At 43.9% G+C, this 15676-nt stretch overlaps 3 protein-coding genes across 16 annotated transcripts in view; 2 read left to right on the plus strand and 1 right to left on the minus strand.

The window, feature by feature from the left end:
• The window catches only part of LOC106807852 (protein NipSnap homolog 1-like), a 16981-nt gene extending 10433 nt beyond the window's left edge, over window positions 1–6548 (plus strand). Inside the window, exons 3-6 of one of the 3 annotated variants that reach the window (XM_014810342.1) lie at window positions 1280–1374; window positions 4335–4418; window positions 4653–4737; window positions 5156–6548. In XM_014810342.1, coding sequence (XP_014665828.1) covers window positions 1280–1374; window positions 4335–4418; window positions 4653–4717 — 244 coding nt within the window. In that variant the 3' untranslated portion in view covers window positions 4718–4737; window positions 5156–6548. Of the gene's footprint in view, window positions 1–1279; window positions 1375–2936; window positions 3038–4334; window positions 4419–4652; window positions 4738–5073 lie in introns of all 3 variants that reach the window. The other 2 variants (XM_014810340.1, XM_014810341.1) reach the window with 2 other exon arrangements.
• Window positions 6536–14871, minus strand: LOC106807850. Of its 12 annotated transcripts, none has more exons than XM_014810329.1 (15): window positions 14765–14871; window positions 14210–14376; window positions 13631–13920; window positions 13199–13339; window positions 12785–12951; window positions 11951–12151; window positions 11079–11223; window positions 10614–10711; window positions 10218–10401; window positions 9706–9986; window positions 9143–9368; window positions 8457–8742; window positions 8397–8404; window positions 7196–7346; window positions 6536–6770 (listed from the first exon to the last, which is right to left on the minus strand). In XM_014810329.1, exons 6-15 carry the CDS (start codon window positions 12140–12142, stop codon window positions 6695–6697), a joined length of 1647 nt encoding a protein of 548 aa, XP_014665815.1. In that variant the 5' UTR covers window positions 12143–12151; window positions 12785–12951; window positions 13199–13339; window positions 13631–13920; window positions 14210–14376; window positions 14765–14871; the 3' UTR covers window positions 6536–6694. The 12 variants fall into 12 exon arrangements, with proteins under 12 accessions (XP_014665815.1, XP_014665813.1, XP_014665812.1 ...); XM_014810327.1 differs by lacking the exon at window positions 8397–8404 and adding an exon at window positions 8333–8362 and having other exon boundaries at window positions 8457–8772; XM_014810326.1 differs by having other exon boundaries at window positions 8457–8772.
• Window positions 14872–14955: 84 nt separating this feature from the next.
• Window positions 14956–15676, plus strand: part of LOC106807846 (death-associated protein kinase 1-like) — a gene marked incomplete at its 3' end in the record, with an annotated part of 19637 nt that continues 18916 nt past the window's right edge. Inside the window, exon 1 of the mRNA XM_014810315.1 lies at window positions 14956–15003. The remainder of the gene's footprint in view (window positions 15004–15676) is intronic.

Here is a 15676-nt window from a genome sequence, read left to right on the forward strand (position 1 = left end):
GTATTGTCAAATTCTTACCTGATAAGATTATTTCTCAACTAGTTAAAAATTCAAAAAACCTGATCGATTTGATATTAGTGTTCCTAACTTGCTATGGGCTATGTACGAGTCACGAGTGTATGTTCACATCAAACAATATAGTAAAATAAGAAGTATAATGCAGAAATTTAACCATAAAAAGTGAACAGAATTACTTATATTTTGTGAAAAAGTGGAAATAATATTTATTTTTTTACTATTTACGGTGACGCATTCACTTTAAGTCACGTCATTTGACACTACGAATTTCTTATTGTATCCTCCGCTTGTGTTTCACAGTTGCAATTATGATATTTTGTTCTAACTGCAAATGATAGTAGCTTGCTGCATAAAAAATTCATGCTTAGTTTTAGATTGATTGGTAGCATTAGGCTTCGCTAAAATTGCACCTGCCAAATACTGCAAGGTATGTGCCGTGTAGGGCCATACCTCATTCTCCGCAATGTCTAAAATCGCAATTAGAGTACGTACCCTATTACTACTTACTGTATTAGTTTGTGTTACCGCACATATAAAATCTTAGTGCGAAATGGACTGGTAGTTGATGAAATCACAAAGGTAGTGGTTATCGTTAGCAGGCATGTGCATCAGCCTGTCATCATTCATTAATTTGTTTACTAAGTAAAGAGGGCCTTGGTTGGTAACGTATATTATCAGGGTATCTCGCTTCTTGGGTTACTAGAGGAGAGACTCCTGATCTCCTGAACGTATATTATCAGGGGTAAATTAATAATTGTCATTATTTACTCCTGATATTATATATTTATATATATATACATGTATAAATATTGACATATTTGATAACGAGGCCTCGGGCCATAATAAAAATATTGTTTGTTTGCCCTCACCTAACCGGCCCACCAAAAAGGGGCCGACTCAAAAAAATTTATTGATTTAAAAAACAAAACAAATTGTATCACTGTACATTATATAAATCTGTAGGCAATACATTATATGTACCAATCAAAACAAACATTCAACATAAACGTTATCTCCACACAAGCACACCCGAGCATGTAGACACCATGTTGAATTTGTAAAAAGAGCCCCGCCCTAAAAAAAAGCCGACCTACCTACCCAAACTTTACAGCCTGGGTCGGGTGAGGGCAAACAAAGATTTTTTTAAATTATGGTCTAGGTGTATAAATATTGACATGTTATTTAAACACGAGGCCACGGGGGTCACTGTGGGGTTTTGCGGATGTGTATAGAATTGACTGGCTCACTCTAACATCTGCAGGAGCAAGGGAATGCCGGCACGAAGGGACTCTGACCCCGTGACAGGACTCTACGTGTCCGAGGGAGGGTTCCAATATCGCGTGTATCACATCTGGGGTAGGAATTAAGGCCTCCCCGACTTTAGAGATGCCTGCTTCTAGCAGTATTTATCGCAGCCCTTGGGGGTTTCAGCCGGTGATTTTTACGTGTCGTAGAATCTGTTGCACATTGGGGAGAGTGTGAGCACGCACCGTTTAGACAATCACACACTAAGCAAGTTGGGGTTTCTGTAGTGCTAAACGATCTAGCGAGAGCCTGTTTTTTTTTAGGACAGTACTCGAGTGTCGTTTCGTCCTGTCTAGTCTAGTCTCTACTACGTGTTCTAACAACCGTTTCTCTAACCGGCCACCAGGGTGCGCGGCATTAACAACAGGAGGATGAATGAAGCCCCGGTAGGCGGATGGTTTGCGAAGACCGGGCGTCTCAATAGTGTTATTCACCTGTGGGGTACGGATCCATCGCCCGTCGATGCGCGATCGGCTGCCGCGATGCAGAGCGCGCCACCGCATCCGTTGCTAAGCGACGCGATCGCGAGTGCTGTTGGTGCGACTCTGTGCCGGCAGAGCGCGCCACCGCATCCGTTGCTTAGCAACGCGATCGCGAGTGTTGGTGCGGCTGGGGCGTCTCTGCGCCGGCAGCCGATGCGATTTCGCAGCTTCCTCATTAGCTCGCTGCTAACGAGGGCCGGGCTCACCGTTGCTTGGCAGTTTCCTTCAAAGACCGCTGCTGTGATGGCCGCTTGGAGACGTGCTTGTTCTCTCTCTCTCTCCATTAAAATGTTCTTTTTTCGTGTATGTTTTTCGGTTTTAGACCGCCGCACGTGCGTCGCGGCATCGCATGGTTCTGTCTGTCGCCGGCCGCTGTTTCGCAGCCGTTCGCAGGGTTGTCGGCAGTCTATGGGACCCTGCGATTTCTACTGTCGCCTGTTTACCTCGCTCGCACGACTGCTTACCGAGTATTTTTAAGTGGCGCCCAGGTGCGGCGGTTGTCGCATTTGTGACGTAGGTGTTTGTTAGGTGATACAATCAGCATAGCTGACTTAGGACTGACATAGTACTGAGTGACTGTCCCACTGCCTGCTGTCAACTGCTGCGTGGTGGCTGAGGCGTCAACAGCATGGCAAATTTTCTGCTTCTTAGCTTTCCATTAATGCTGTAGACTTACTAGGCTTGCTTTTGCGTGCAGTAGTTGTAACCCCTAAGTATATCACGTGGAAGACATGTTGGTTTCCTTCACGTTGAAAACGACCGCGCTCGTTAAATGCGATTGATTGATACTCGTCGTTAATCGAAACCTCAGCTTTTAATTTCGATGAGCTACACGATTAACAATCGATCAATATGTTATCGTTATTACATAATTGACAAACGCTGCCACACAGGTAAACCACACTGAATCTACGATCGCTCGATTCAACCCCACGGTCTCAGTGACGTAGTTAGGGGTTACGACTACACTAGCTCGCTATGCTGTAGCATCATGCATGTTGTACTAACGCCAGCATGAGTGCGAGTGCGGTGATTACTGCACGCGCGTGGCCGGACCCCCGCATGCGCGGCAGCGTGGCCGGCGTTTCTCCCTAATGCGTGCTTACTGTTTGCATGCTACATGTATCGCAGGTATACGGGCCTGAAGCACAGGCAAGCCAACTCCAGCGACGAGCCCGTCGGTGCTTTCTTTGGCAATATCGGTGTGATAAATACTGTTCACCATTTCTGGGGTATGTACTGCCGGCACGAGACGCAGCGGCTTGCCTCGAGCTCGGCTCGAAAACCGCGAGCGCCGGAGTAAGTCGTAGGGTAGTCGTAAGACCGTAGGGTCGGGGTCTGAAGCAATAGCCAGAGTAGAAGTGACATTTTCTGCTGGCGATTGTCCAGTGATGCTAGGACTAGCTTGCTCCTCGGTTATCTAGTCTCCTCTCTACACTATCACCTCCTGTTTATATTCTGAGTGTAGAGAGAAATCTGAAAGTGCATCATCAGGTCAAAGGTCAAGCTTAAAAGGTCATCGGATTTGGCAGCAACCATCTGGATTTTCCACAGAAATGATTATTTTAGGACAGTGACGACTGATGGGCACCTGAGCAATTGCAACGCAAGTGATAATTGCTTTACCTACAATATTCATATTATATCTTCATGAAATTTTGGGATATTTAGGCTCGTAGGGTCTATGTCCCCCTGACCTCTGTTTGACCTGGCTCGTTTAGCTATTTCTGACTAACCCTAACCCTAACCCTATATATATATTAGTCAGAAATAGCTAAACGAGCCAGGTCAAACAGAGGTCAGGGGGACATAGACCTTATTTGCGATATTTAGGTGTGGTGCATGAATCCATCTTTAGTGCAAAAATGGAAATGATGGCCATGTGCAGTTACTTAAAAACACTCTCTGTCGATCAGATCCAGTGTAAACTTGTTATAGGGCAATACAGGGCATATAGTTTTACAACAGAGTTGAATCTTGTATGTAAAGAAATCGCAAAAGGGTGAACAGTTATCAGAGTGTAGAAAAGCGGCTGTTTTCAAGTACAATTATAGTTATGATAGCAATGGTGACCTGCAGTCACATCCTCAGTAGTCAGCCTTGGATTATCACACTCATGTTGCTTAACATCTGATTAGGTTTTTCGTTTCAGCAGTTTATGAATGTGCATATCTCGATTATAACAATATGAAATTAAATATAGTGTTTTACATTCATGGGAGTAAGCGAGTAAAGTTACATATATTTTATGGGTAAATATATTAATAATTAATAATATCTAATAATTAATTCATTTTTATAATTATAACATCGTGCTGAGTTTCTATAATTTTTCCATGTATGACTTTTATTAAACTTTTCCCATGTATACACAAGTTTATATTGGTAGCTGTTGTATGAACAAATCCTAATACCTCTTATGGATATTTATCATATTCTCAGTTTGTGCATATATGACTGAACGTGTCACTGTGATTGCCATATTAAATGGAAGATGTGATTCATGATAGAACACCCATTTATTTACAGCCTATAAGGACCTGCAAGGTAGAAAGGAAACCAGAGAGGCAGCGTGGGCAAGGCCTGGCTGGGACAAGTGTGTACAGTACACTGGTAAGACATAGTTGGTAAAACCAAATGATTGGGGAGGAGCAAAGTGGAATTGATGTGTTGACATCACATGGGAACAACGATCAATAACTAATAACTCAGTGATAAACAACATTCTGTTGTCGTATTTTGGAGCTAGGGAGTATAGTAACCAGTTATTTATATCTGTGGTGGTATGCAGGAGTGTGTAAGCTGTGTTGATAGCTCTGCTCTCATACCGGGGAACTTATATTTCAGTGCCACTGATGAAGTCTGTAGTGAGTCGGATATTAATACCCACTTCTTTCTCGCCGCTGCAATAGCTCATCCTGCGACCTTTCAGGTAAACACAATACAACTATTCCCACCATGATAAGTACTACTATCCATAAGGTGTATACATAATTCAGCTCATAATAATATAGCTCATATTTCAGTGAAGTGAAATATCAAAAATGTTTTTTGTGCTATTATCGAGAAAAGACTTGCAGTGTATGCATCGTACAATTAAAATTGTATTAAATTGTGATATGCCTAGCTACGGTAAGATAAGAATGAGATTGTACTTTCTATCATCTGTGATATATAAATACTTCAGCGAACAAATTCGATATAAATAAATTGATCTGGCTCATGATTAACCAGATAGGCTAATCCTAAACAATTATCTGAAAAACAGGCTCCGACGTGTAAACAACTGCTGTAGGGCAGCCAAGCCCCGGATCGTCTCTCATACCGATGCTCGTTTGTGTTTCGTACAGGCGATGGAACATCAGGTTCTAGTCATGTCGCTGTTGCAGCTGTAACGCGACGCGAGTCTGTGTGTGTCGACGCCGTCACCGTCGTCGCGCGCCGCAGTGCAACGTGCTATAAAAGTTAGTCAGTACTTTTTTTCTCGTGAGACTTTATCGCGGTTGTTAGCGCGACCACATTACGTTAATGTGTTTCGCATAATACCTGTGCCAAGACCGTGTTTAGGGGGGTGGGAGAGGGGGCACGAGTGCCATCTCTCTGGCTAACCACGACCCCACTTGATCTCGATGATGAGCGAGTTTGTGCGTGTTGTTCTCGTACATGGAGGCCGGGAGTACGGGAGAGGCCCGCAACCGAGATACGAAGACCGAGATTTTGTTTTTGTCTGGCAGTATCTCTGCCGTGTGACGCGTTTTGTACGTGCGAGCAAGTCTGTCGTGTCGGCATCACCGCTAGCTCCCGCGCACGCGTGTGGGCACGTTCACGTTCTATATTTAGCGCGTTTTGGGGATGGCGGAAAGCAGCATCTCTGAATGAGATTACCCGATGCGTTGATTCGGTGTGTTCCTGTAGCAGATTTTTTAGCGTAATGCCAAGGTCATTGCAGTTCTACGATCATGGCAGCGAATTCTCTCTCGGATTATTATGAAATTCACAATCACTGGAGTCGTACGGCAATATCTCGAAAATGCGTTTTGCGAACGTCCAACATTTTAATGAATTCAGTATATAAAATGATGGCCAATTTTATAGCATTTTTTTTAAGGATGATCTGAGAAGTTGCTATATGAATTGACAATTAGTAGCACGTTATATGATCGGTAGTCATACTTGAGTAGTTGCTGTCTCTTGGGCATCAAACCCCACCAAATTGTGAAGAAGCCTACTCCAAAGTTGTCTAGAAACTTACAGACTAGGTTCAGGAGCCAACCCCCGATCTCTAACCAATTTGTTTAAGAGAGGGATCTGCACTTGATCTAGGTTTCGGTTATCACAATAGTACTAAAGTCAACTAAATATATTTCTTAGCTAATCGTGATCTGTGATAAAAAAAAGAAGTTGTAGAATTGTAGAATAGTCCATTCAAGCTGTAGAATGGAGTGTTTAAACTGAAAACTGACATGCAGAGAGACAGGAACGTGGGCAATAGTAAGCGAGAGAGAGAGAGGGAGAGGGAGAGAGAGAGAAAGGGAGAGGGAGAGACCTATTCGTCACATTGCTACTTGTTGCTTAATAGAAATGCTAAGGGCTGTACATTATCTACGCGTTATATCTTACATACCACTATCCGTCTCGGAGCCAACTGGCGGCTCGGTCTGTTTTGTTCAGTGTCAAAATAATTACACAACTCGTTATGCAGTTCTGTTTAGCATGACGTAATAAAATTGTTTTTGTAAACACACAGAAACCGTTTTTATTTTTTGATTTCGACTCTTCACAATCGGTATGTACAAAACTCACACACAACTCAAAACTCGTACAGGTTGGGGAGGGGGAGGATACAGTTACTGTGGGAGGAGGAGAGAAAACTCGTCATCGTACACCTCTCAGCAGTCGCCGAGGATCCTCTCTAGATTAGCTGCTCCGTCCGTGAGCACTGCATCGATGCCTTCTGCAATCACCCTGATGAGAAAAGAAAGAGAAGCTGGGAGTGAAATTTGCCACAGACTTGCCATAAGGGGCAAACCTCTTCAATCTCGCTGAAACAGAGGGTGTGTGAATGCACACACTCTGGTTTATGCATATTGCAGCTTTCCATGTAATCAATCTTACACATTATACATTGCATAATGCGCGTAGTCTGTGATTATAAATCTTTCATTAAACCTAAAATTGCTGTTGTCAACTATACATGCTTACATTCTATATTCGTATGTCATGCAAAATATAGACAAAATATAACATAGAATAGAAATATAAAATATATATATATATATATATATATATATATATATATAAAATAGAACACACTACATAAAATCGTTTGATACTCGTAAAACGATGAGAAAATAAACATGATTGCCGTAGCAAAAAAAACTCCGACTTACTGATCGACTGCAGTCAGTAGCTGACAGGGGGAGACACCGTAGCCACTTGCTAGCCACTGCATGTGCTGTTGGAAGGCAGATCTGTCGGCTTCTAGACGCGTCACCTCGTCGATGGGTACCACAAGCCTGATAGGGAACTGCCGTGCTCCTTCTGAAACGAAGACCGACTGTTGAAAGAAACTGCTGCAGCATCCGTCGTGGGGAGCTCCAAGAGAAACATCACAGATTTCAAGCACTTGTCTCTGTCTGTCTCTCTCTGTGTCTCTGTCTCTGTCTCTCTCTCTCTCTCTGTCTCTGTACCTCTCTGTCTTTGTCTCTGTCTCTGTACCTGTCTCTGTCTCTGTCTCTCTCTCTGTGTCTCTGTACCTCTCTGTCTTTGTCTCTGTCTCTGTACCTGTCTCTGTCTCTGTCTCTCTCTCTGTGTCTCTGTACCTGTCTCTCTCTCTCTCTGTCTCTGTACCTGTCTCTCTCTCTGTCTCTCTGTACCTGTCTCTCTCTGTGTCTCTGTACCTGTCTCTCTCTCTCTGTGTCTCTGTCTCTGTCTCTCTATGTGTCTCAGTCTCTGTCTCTGTCTGTACCCCTCTCTCTCTCTGTGTCTCTGTACCTGTCTCTCTCTCTGTGTCTCTGTACCTGTCTCTCTCTCTCTCTCTGTGTCTCTGTACCTGTCTCTCTCTCTGTGTCTCTGTCTCTGTCTCTCTCTGTGTCTCAGTCTCTGTCTCTGTCTGTACCTCTCTCTCTCTCTCTCTCTGTCTCAGTCTCTGTCTCTCTGTGTGTGTCTCTGTACCTGTCTCTCTCTCTCTCTGTGTCTCTGTACCTGTCTCTCTCTCTCTGTGTGTCTCTGTACCTGTCTCTCTCTCTGTGTCTCTGTCTCTGTCTCTCTCTGTGTCTCAGTCTCTGTCTCTGTCTGTACCCTCTCTCTCTCTCTGTGTCTCTGTACCTGTCTCTCTCTGTGTGTCTCTGTACCTGTCTCTCTCTCTCTCTGTGTCTCTGTACCTGTCTCTCTCTCTGTGTCTCTGTCTCTGTCTCTCTCTGTGTCTCAGTCTCTGTCTCTCTCTCTCTCTCTCTCTCTGTGTCTCTGTACCTGTCTCTCTCTGTGTGTCTCTGTACCTGTCTCTCTCTCTCTCTGTGTCTCTGTACCTGTCTCTCTCTCTGTCTCTCTCTCTCTGTCTCTGTACCTGTCTCTCTCTGTGTGTCTCTGTACCTGTCTCTCTCTCTCTGTGTGTGTCTCTGTACCTGTCTCTCTCTCTGTGTGTCTCTGTACCTGTCTCTCTCTCTCTCTCTCTCTCTCTGTGTCTCTGTACCTGTCTCTGTATCGGTAGAGCTTTGTCGGTCCGCCTGCCCTAGTGACACACGGCGACTCTCTTCACGGTGAGGCTTTGTGAACACGATAGAAGCTGGCTGTACTACTGCTGCTGCTCTCTGTGAATGACTCCGGCCATCTTCTCTTGCTGCACCGGTGCTGTCGGACTTTGGTAATGGCTCTTTCGACGCACGATGAGACGTGGTGTGTATTTCTAGTGGTGCTGGAGAGCATGTCACTTGTCCTTCTGAAGCAATCACGTCAGAATCGATTACACCTACAGTAATATTATGTGTGCGTTTACATGTGTGACGTTTTGAAGTAGTCGTACTTAACCTGGTCAACTTGACACGTACACATTTGGTTGTGGTAGTCTGGTGGACCGTAGAGAACATGGTACCTACCTGTGTTATGTATAATCAGATCATAATATTGAGTTTTGCATCTACCTATGCTATATATATCTATGTGATACATATTTTGGGTCATGGTATTACCTACATCATAGGTATCCATGTGATGTGTGTATGGGTCATAGTATTGGGTCTGGCACCTATCTATATGATATGTATTTTGGTCATGGTATTGGGTCTGGCACCTACCTATGTAATATGTGTTTGGGTCATGGTATTGGGTCTGGCACCTACCTATATGATATGTATTTTGGTCATGGTATTGAATCTCAGCCCAACGTTGACGTATCAGATCCGTTTCCATTTCCATCCTCTCTAGCGTCTGCAGTATGCTCTCTAAATCTGGTGCCACCTGGAGGCACTGTGCATCAACTTCTATTCGCCGTGCAGCATCCACGTGTTTGTCCCTGCTCTGATCATCTGCAGCTCTTGCAGGCTGTGGATCCAACGATGGCGCCACCTGTAATAGACAAGCACATCTGCTGTAGACGGACTTGGGCTTTTCGCAAACGACCAACAGTAATGAACACAAAATTTACTAGACAAGGACGATTTAACATGTAAATGCCTAACAACACCAAGTCGACTACAGCAGTGCTTTTTAAACTCTTTCAGTGTCATTCACCCTCGAGTATTTATCGCAAAATTTCATTCACCGGCGACTAAATTTCTTTATGTCTTTGGTAAGTTTCATTCCCCCCAAAATAATTTTATTCACCTTTGGGTGAACCATTCACCAGTTTAGGAAGCACTGGACTAGAACTACGAAAACTACATGATCGTTGTCACACACCCACCTTATCGACAGATTTCTCGGAGAGACTCGGTGCGATCGATTCTTCTACCTGCCTACAGATGGCAGCATGGTGCGCTGCCACACGCTGAGCGTCTGCCAGCATGGGTTGTAGGATGTCGGCCATCTTCAGCTGTGCGTCCGTCACCGCGTCCGTCACATTCTGCGCAAACTCGAGCGCTCCTTCGTTTCCGCCCGTCGTCTGAAGCCTCTCCCGCGGGGGAAGCCTCTCCTCTTTCGTGCGACGGGAAGCGAGGCAACGAGGCGGGTGCATGGGTCGAGTTTCTACGATAGAAAAACGTTCGCGTGAGTTAATCATTTGTTTCGAGAATCGGGGATAGTATTGCACATCGGTTTTCGGATAAAAGAAATAAAAGGTAACGATATTCTATCGTATGGTTTTTGAGAATCGGATAAAAATTATTGGTCTGCATCGGTTTTTTGAAGAAAAATTATACAAGGATAAATAGTCTATTGCGAAGATGCGTTAGAAAATGTGTTTTATTGTTCTCATACCCAGTTTGCCGGTTTTCTTTAGGGGCGATTTGTTCCGTCTTGCACCCGCAGATGGCACCACTTTTAGTTTCGGTCTCGCAGGGCTTTTTATGCGTTCGTTAAAAGCTATTGTTCCTGCGTAAAAGCCTGGCCCTTGCCGAGTGTCCTTTACTGTCACAATCCTCTGCATTCGCGCCCTGCTCCTCTGAAAAAAACAATAAATTACTTGTAAATATCTAGGATAACTCAAACACGATAAACAACACGATAGATACGTATAATAATATCCAAGATGAAAAATAAGATGAGTAATAAAGTATTATTAATACTTCAATTAAAACACTTTGTTTAAGTACGCATCCAAGACTGCAAGATGGCATCAACTAAGCAAAAACCGCACGACTCCATCTGCCCTACCTGTAAGCTTGGAGGAAGAATCACAGCTTTCCTCGATGCAGGCACCGATCCTACATCCAACCTATCCGGGCCAAAATCTGAGTTCCAAGGAGGTCTGCCTGCAATGCAGCATATCACACACATCTCGGTACGCCACACGAGTTGCACGCTTGGCAGGGTTAGAGCGTGGGCTTTGGAGGATGGTTTTACGTAGTATGTTTTCTGTTTACGTAGACCAGTGGTTCTTAACCTTTTTTGAGTCATGGACAGACCCCTTTGAGAATCTGGTGAAAGCTACGGACCCCTCCCCAGAAAAATGCAGATAAGGTTATTAAGGACGAAGGATGACTTAACGTGCAACTACGGACCCCCTGAAGCCCATCCACGGACTCCAAAAGGGTCCCTGGACTACAGGTTAAGAACCTCTGAAGTAGACGATAGCTAGACAATCACCAGACAATAGTTCTCACTCCTCATCAGACTCACCTGTGGGTCGGACGTTTTCCACGGCGAATCGCTCTGTTTCGTCGTTGAAGTTCCGACGGTGTCCGGTAGGGGGCGCTGACGAGTAAGCCTCGCGCAATCTGCTTCTCAGGTCGCTCGCCTGGTCTCCGTTCCTCTCTCGCAGCACCTGAGCGACAGAAAACGTCAAAACCGTTCACTTGTCATTACGTAGAGGGCGCGCCTGTTGCTCTATGATGACTAGTACAGGTGTTATATGGGGTCATCTATATGAAATATCGCTACGAAGGCAAAAAAGGCTAGTTACAGCGCTACACGTGTTACCACAGAGTGGGTTACCACACTGGTGGCCTTATCATTGGGTAGGTTATCGTTACATTGGGTTAACACAGGTGTGGGTTAACCCAGGGCGTGTTATTCTTGGGGCGAGTTACTGTGGGGGTGAGTTACTGTGGGGGTGAGTTACTGTGGGGGTGAGTTACTGTGAATATGAGTTACTGTAGGGATGAGTTACTGTAGGGATGAGTTACTGTGGGAACGAGTTACTGTGGGGATGAGTTACTGTGGGGGTGAGTTACTGTAGGAGTGGATAATCATGGCATTGGGTCATCGCATGCGCGAGTTATGCCACACACGGGCTGCCTTCGAACACAAACCCGCTCCACACCAAGGAGCTAAATATAACAAGGAGAGGAAGCGCCGCCATATCTGGCCCAAATTTGGGTTCGGCAGAGACCCTAGAACAGATTAGTGTTCTATTGTCTCTGGGTTCGGCCTGCACAGCCGTTTCAGCTGATTATGTTCCATAGATGGCGCCCTTGAGGCAAAAAGCACACAGCCAATCCGCTTTCTCTCCTTGTTATATTTATCTCCTTGCTCCACACGACCCTACTCACCATGCTATCATCCACCGCGAGCCCATCGACGTCCAGCTCCATCTGTAAACAGCAGAGCGTCAGCAGCTGCAGGAGCGTGAGCAGCTGGGTGTGGACGCGGCGTCGGTCGTGGTCGGCGTGGTAGCCGGAGTGTCGCGCGTACACTTGCAGTGCTCTCGCACCGACCTGATGTACGAGCAGCATGCGACTCATGGCGCCACCCTGTGACGGAAAACATCAACGTGTCAACAACGCAGGGTACCGAAACGTACTTGCATTGTTTATATATATATACATGCAGTCCGACCTCCTTTATCTGGCCACGTCGAGACCGGCACCCATCCGGATATGGGATTTGGCCGGATATAAGATTTATGCTCAAACACAGCATTTCTATGCAGTTCAGTAGGGTTTATGCATGTAATAATGTATTTACTCGTTGCTATGATTATTTGTAACAAACTGTCGTGTTTTATGGTTTATATGGAATGGAAATAAAATGAAAGAAAACAGAAATTTTACCGGAGGCATAGCGGGCACAAGCGGACAACACACACACACACACACACACACACACGCAAACACACGTACGGTTGGTACATCGCGCGAGTTTTGAGCGAGATTTTTAGGTGGAAATGAATGAAAAACATAGAATATACACTGCGAGATCGCGGTCGGTTAATAGAGATTTCCGGATAACGGATGGCCGGATAAAGGAGGTCGGACTGTACATAAACAAATAAATAAATATATATATATGTATAGGTAACGAGTTAAAAGGTTCGTAACATAGGCATACGTACAACGAAGCATTTGCATTTGAAAAATATTCCTAACACAGATGGCAGCACTTACACGTCTGTTACGGATGGCATCTCGGTCGGCATGCAGGTCCCTCAGCCTCTGCTGCTGAGTGTACAATATCCTAACGGTCCTCTTGGCTTGCTCAGCAGCCCTTCTCACCTTCAGTGCCCCCTCCTCTTCCTCCCTCACCTCCACCACTTCAGGCTTACATACGCCACCTACGGTCACAAACACGAACTAGTCTAAACACTAAACCACACTTGTAAACTTTAAAAACTTAAAAAAAGATTATCGATGTAAAATTATTATCGAACACGTTAAATCCCACTCACGGGAGAAGATTACACACGTTTAAATGTTTATTTTCTCCTGTGAGAGAGACACTTCTGTGAACCTCATTTAAGATAAGGATTTCAACACCTTCGCAACAAATGAGAAACTGACTCGTGGCTCAGCAAAACACACCTAACTGCTCTATGCTGGAGTACTTGTGTATTTCCTTGCTAAGCCGACTGATCTCACGTATTTCATCTGGTCGTGCTTGGGAAGGGTGCCTGCGCACTGGTCCCTTATCTCGCCGAGGAGGCGTGTTGCCAAATGAGCGATCTGATAAGAGTGGGAGAACAACATATCCTAACAATCCCTATCAATAATATATCATACGATACGTCCCAATAGTTCGTGTTATTCTGGTGAATAACACTAATAACAACATGTAGTTTATGACTCGGTCACACTTCAATATTTGTTATCCTAGGAATCCTTGGTATTACTTTGATCTGATGAATAGCAGCATATCTACAAAGATCAATCGATTTCTAAAACTTATCAATTCTGGTCACTGCAACAGCACAGATAGAATTGGAGTGCATAGTCATCCCCACATTTGTAATTTACCTGCCAGTTTTCTCGATCGGACTAGCGACACTAGACTTGTTAATGATGTTTTCGTGTCCACTTGTCTTAATTGCCTTCGCTCTCGGTGCTACTTCTCGGTAAGGTGACTGCATGCGTACTGGAGACCTGAGTGCTGTGGTGGCGCTGGCGATGCTGCACGCCCATCACAGGTGTCGACTGCAGGTGTGAAACATCCGTCGGTGGCTCGCCGGTGACCGCAAATAATTTTTCCGCCATCTGGTGTCGTTTTACGTCCCTGCTCGCGAGGAACGACGCCATCTGTAGACGCTCTAGACCCGAATAAATAATAATTGCATATATCTATCAGATTATACATTTTCACAAGAACAATCACTTGAAGTCCATGATCAGCTATATATAAGAAAACTATAAAAATATATGGTAAAGCAATTATCGCACGTACTGTTTTAGATGTTTTAACATTTGACATAATGACACTTCTTGGTGTAATAGTATAATGTATGAACAGTTGTAAGATGCTTGCCTTTTAAATATAACTGCTTTAATATGAATAAATATAATTCAATTATTTCTATTTTCATAAGCATAATCTTTCACCTTCTGATATCGCAGTGAAGTTAAATGGTGGTTGATAATATGATCCATGACTAGATTTGAGACTTTCGGCACTCTGACTCTGTGTGCGCCCTAATCTCTCAATGACGATCGGAGCGGGTGGTCCGACTGTCGTTACCAGAGGAGCACATGGAACATCCAAGTGAAACCTGCATAAGAACAAAAGTAGAAGGATTGTGTAGCTGTAGTATTATACTATTAATAACATGGTCATGTGGATAAACGCTGCGTAACTAAATGTTCGTCACCGTCCGTCACGGGTAATCAACAATTAATGGTTAGTACTTATCGCGACTAGTCAGTGGTGTTACACCGAAATAGAACTTTGGTCTAGTTAGCATTTGTGTACCAAATACTTCACAAATTGTGAAGGGAATCACCTAATCTGTAATCAATTTGCAAAATGCATGATCATTCATTTGATTCATTGACATTGGTCTGGCCACAAGTCAATTCCATTCGTACAGTACAGGCTACAATTGCCTAGATTATTCCTTTCATATTATGAAATACACTTTAAGTTAAATATTATATAACCTCAGTTGATTCTGCCATTGAAGTCTGTCAGCCGTCATATTTGTCGGATATTTGTGGATACACTCTAGAGAAATCTCTAGACTGATTACAAAGTGAAACTTCAGTCATTCAAAGCCGAACCAAAAATTTATCTTTTGTTGTTATGTACGGTGGCGCCACGTAGATGCTCACTTGTCAACGATGATGTGAGTCGATGAGGAGCTTGCGTTAGTAGTGTAGCGGTCATCTGCTGATGAACGGTATTGATGCTATAATAATAAGTATATAAGTATAATGCAATCAGTTCTGTGAAGGTTTGAGTATCGAATGAATTTGAAATAACTCTACGTTATGGTAATGCTGCATGTGACTTCTGAGTGTTATGTTGCTGGAACTTGAAGGTAGGATGACGCACAGCCACAGCACTTGGAACGTCTCAATATTATAAAAATAAAATTTTAAAAAAGGTAAATAAACACGAAATGTATTTACTACCAAAGTCTTAATGTTTCGGTTCAAGGATAGAGAACATGGGTCCCAATAAAACCAATGTCATTTACATCAATATAAATATAATATTAATTATATCAAGGGGTTATGGTTATGCCTATGGTTAGTGTTATTGTTACTGTTACTAGTGTTAGGGTTAGGGTTAGGGTTAGAATTAGGGTTAGGGTTAGGCACATTGCCAATGTCATTGGTTTTATTGGGACCCATGTTCTCTATCCTTGGGCCAATGTTTCTCTACTCTATTTCCCCTATAATCACCTGTAAATGCCGGTCAAATGCTCATCTGCAACACACAAGTACACCACACGCTAGCTGCTGCACACTGACACAATATATTTGCAGATGAGCATTTGGATGGCATTTACAGAAAAATTGTCGGCAATAATAGGTGTAAGAGAGTAGAGAAACATTAAGACTTTGGTA

The sequence above is a fragment of the Priapulus caudatus genome, unplaced genomic scaffold (genome assembly GCF_000485595.1).
Source record: "Priapulus caudatus unplaced genomic scaffold, Priapulus_caudatus-5.0.1 Scaffold237, whole genome shotgun sequence".
NCBI lineage: Eukaryota > Metazoa > Priapulida > Priapulimorpha > Priapulimorphida > Priapulidae > Priapulus > Priapulus caudatus.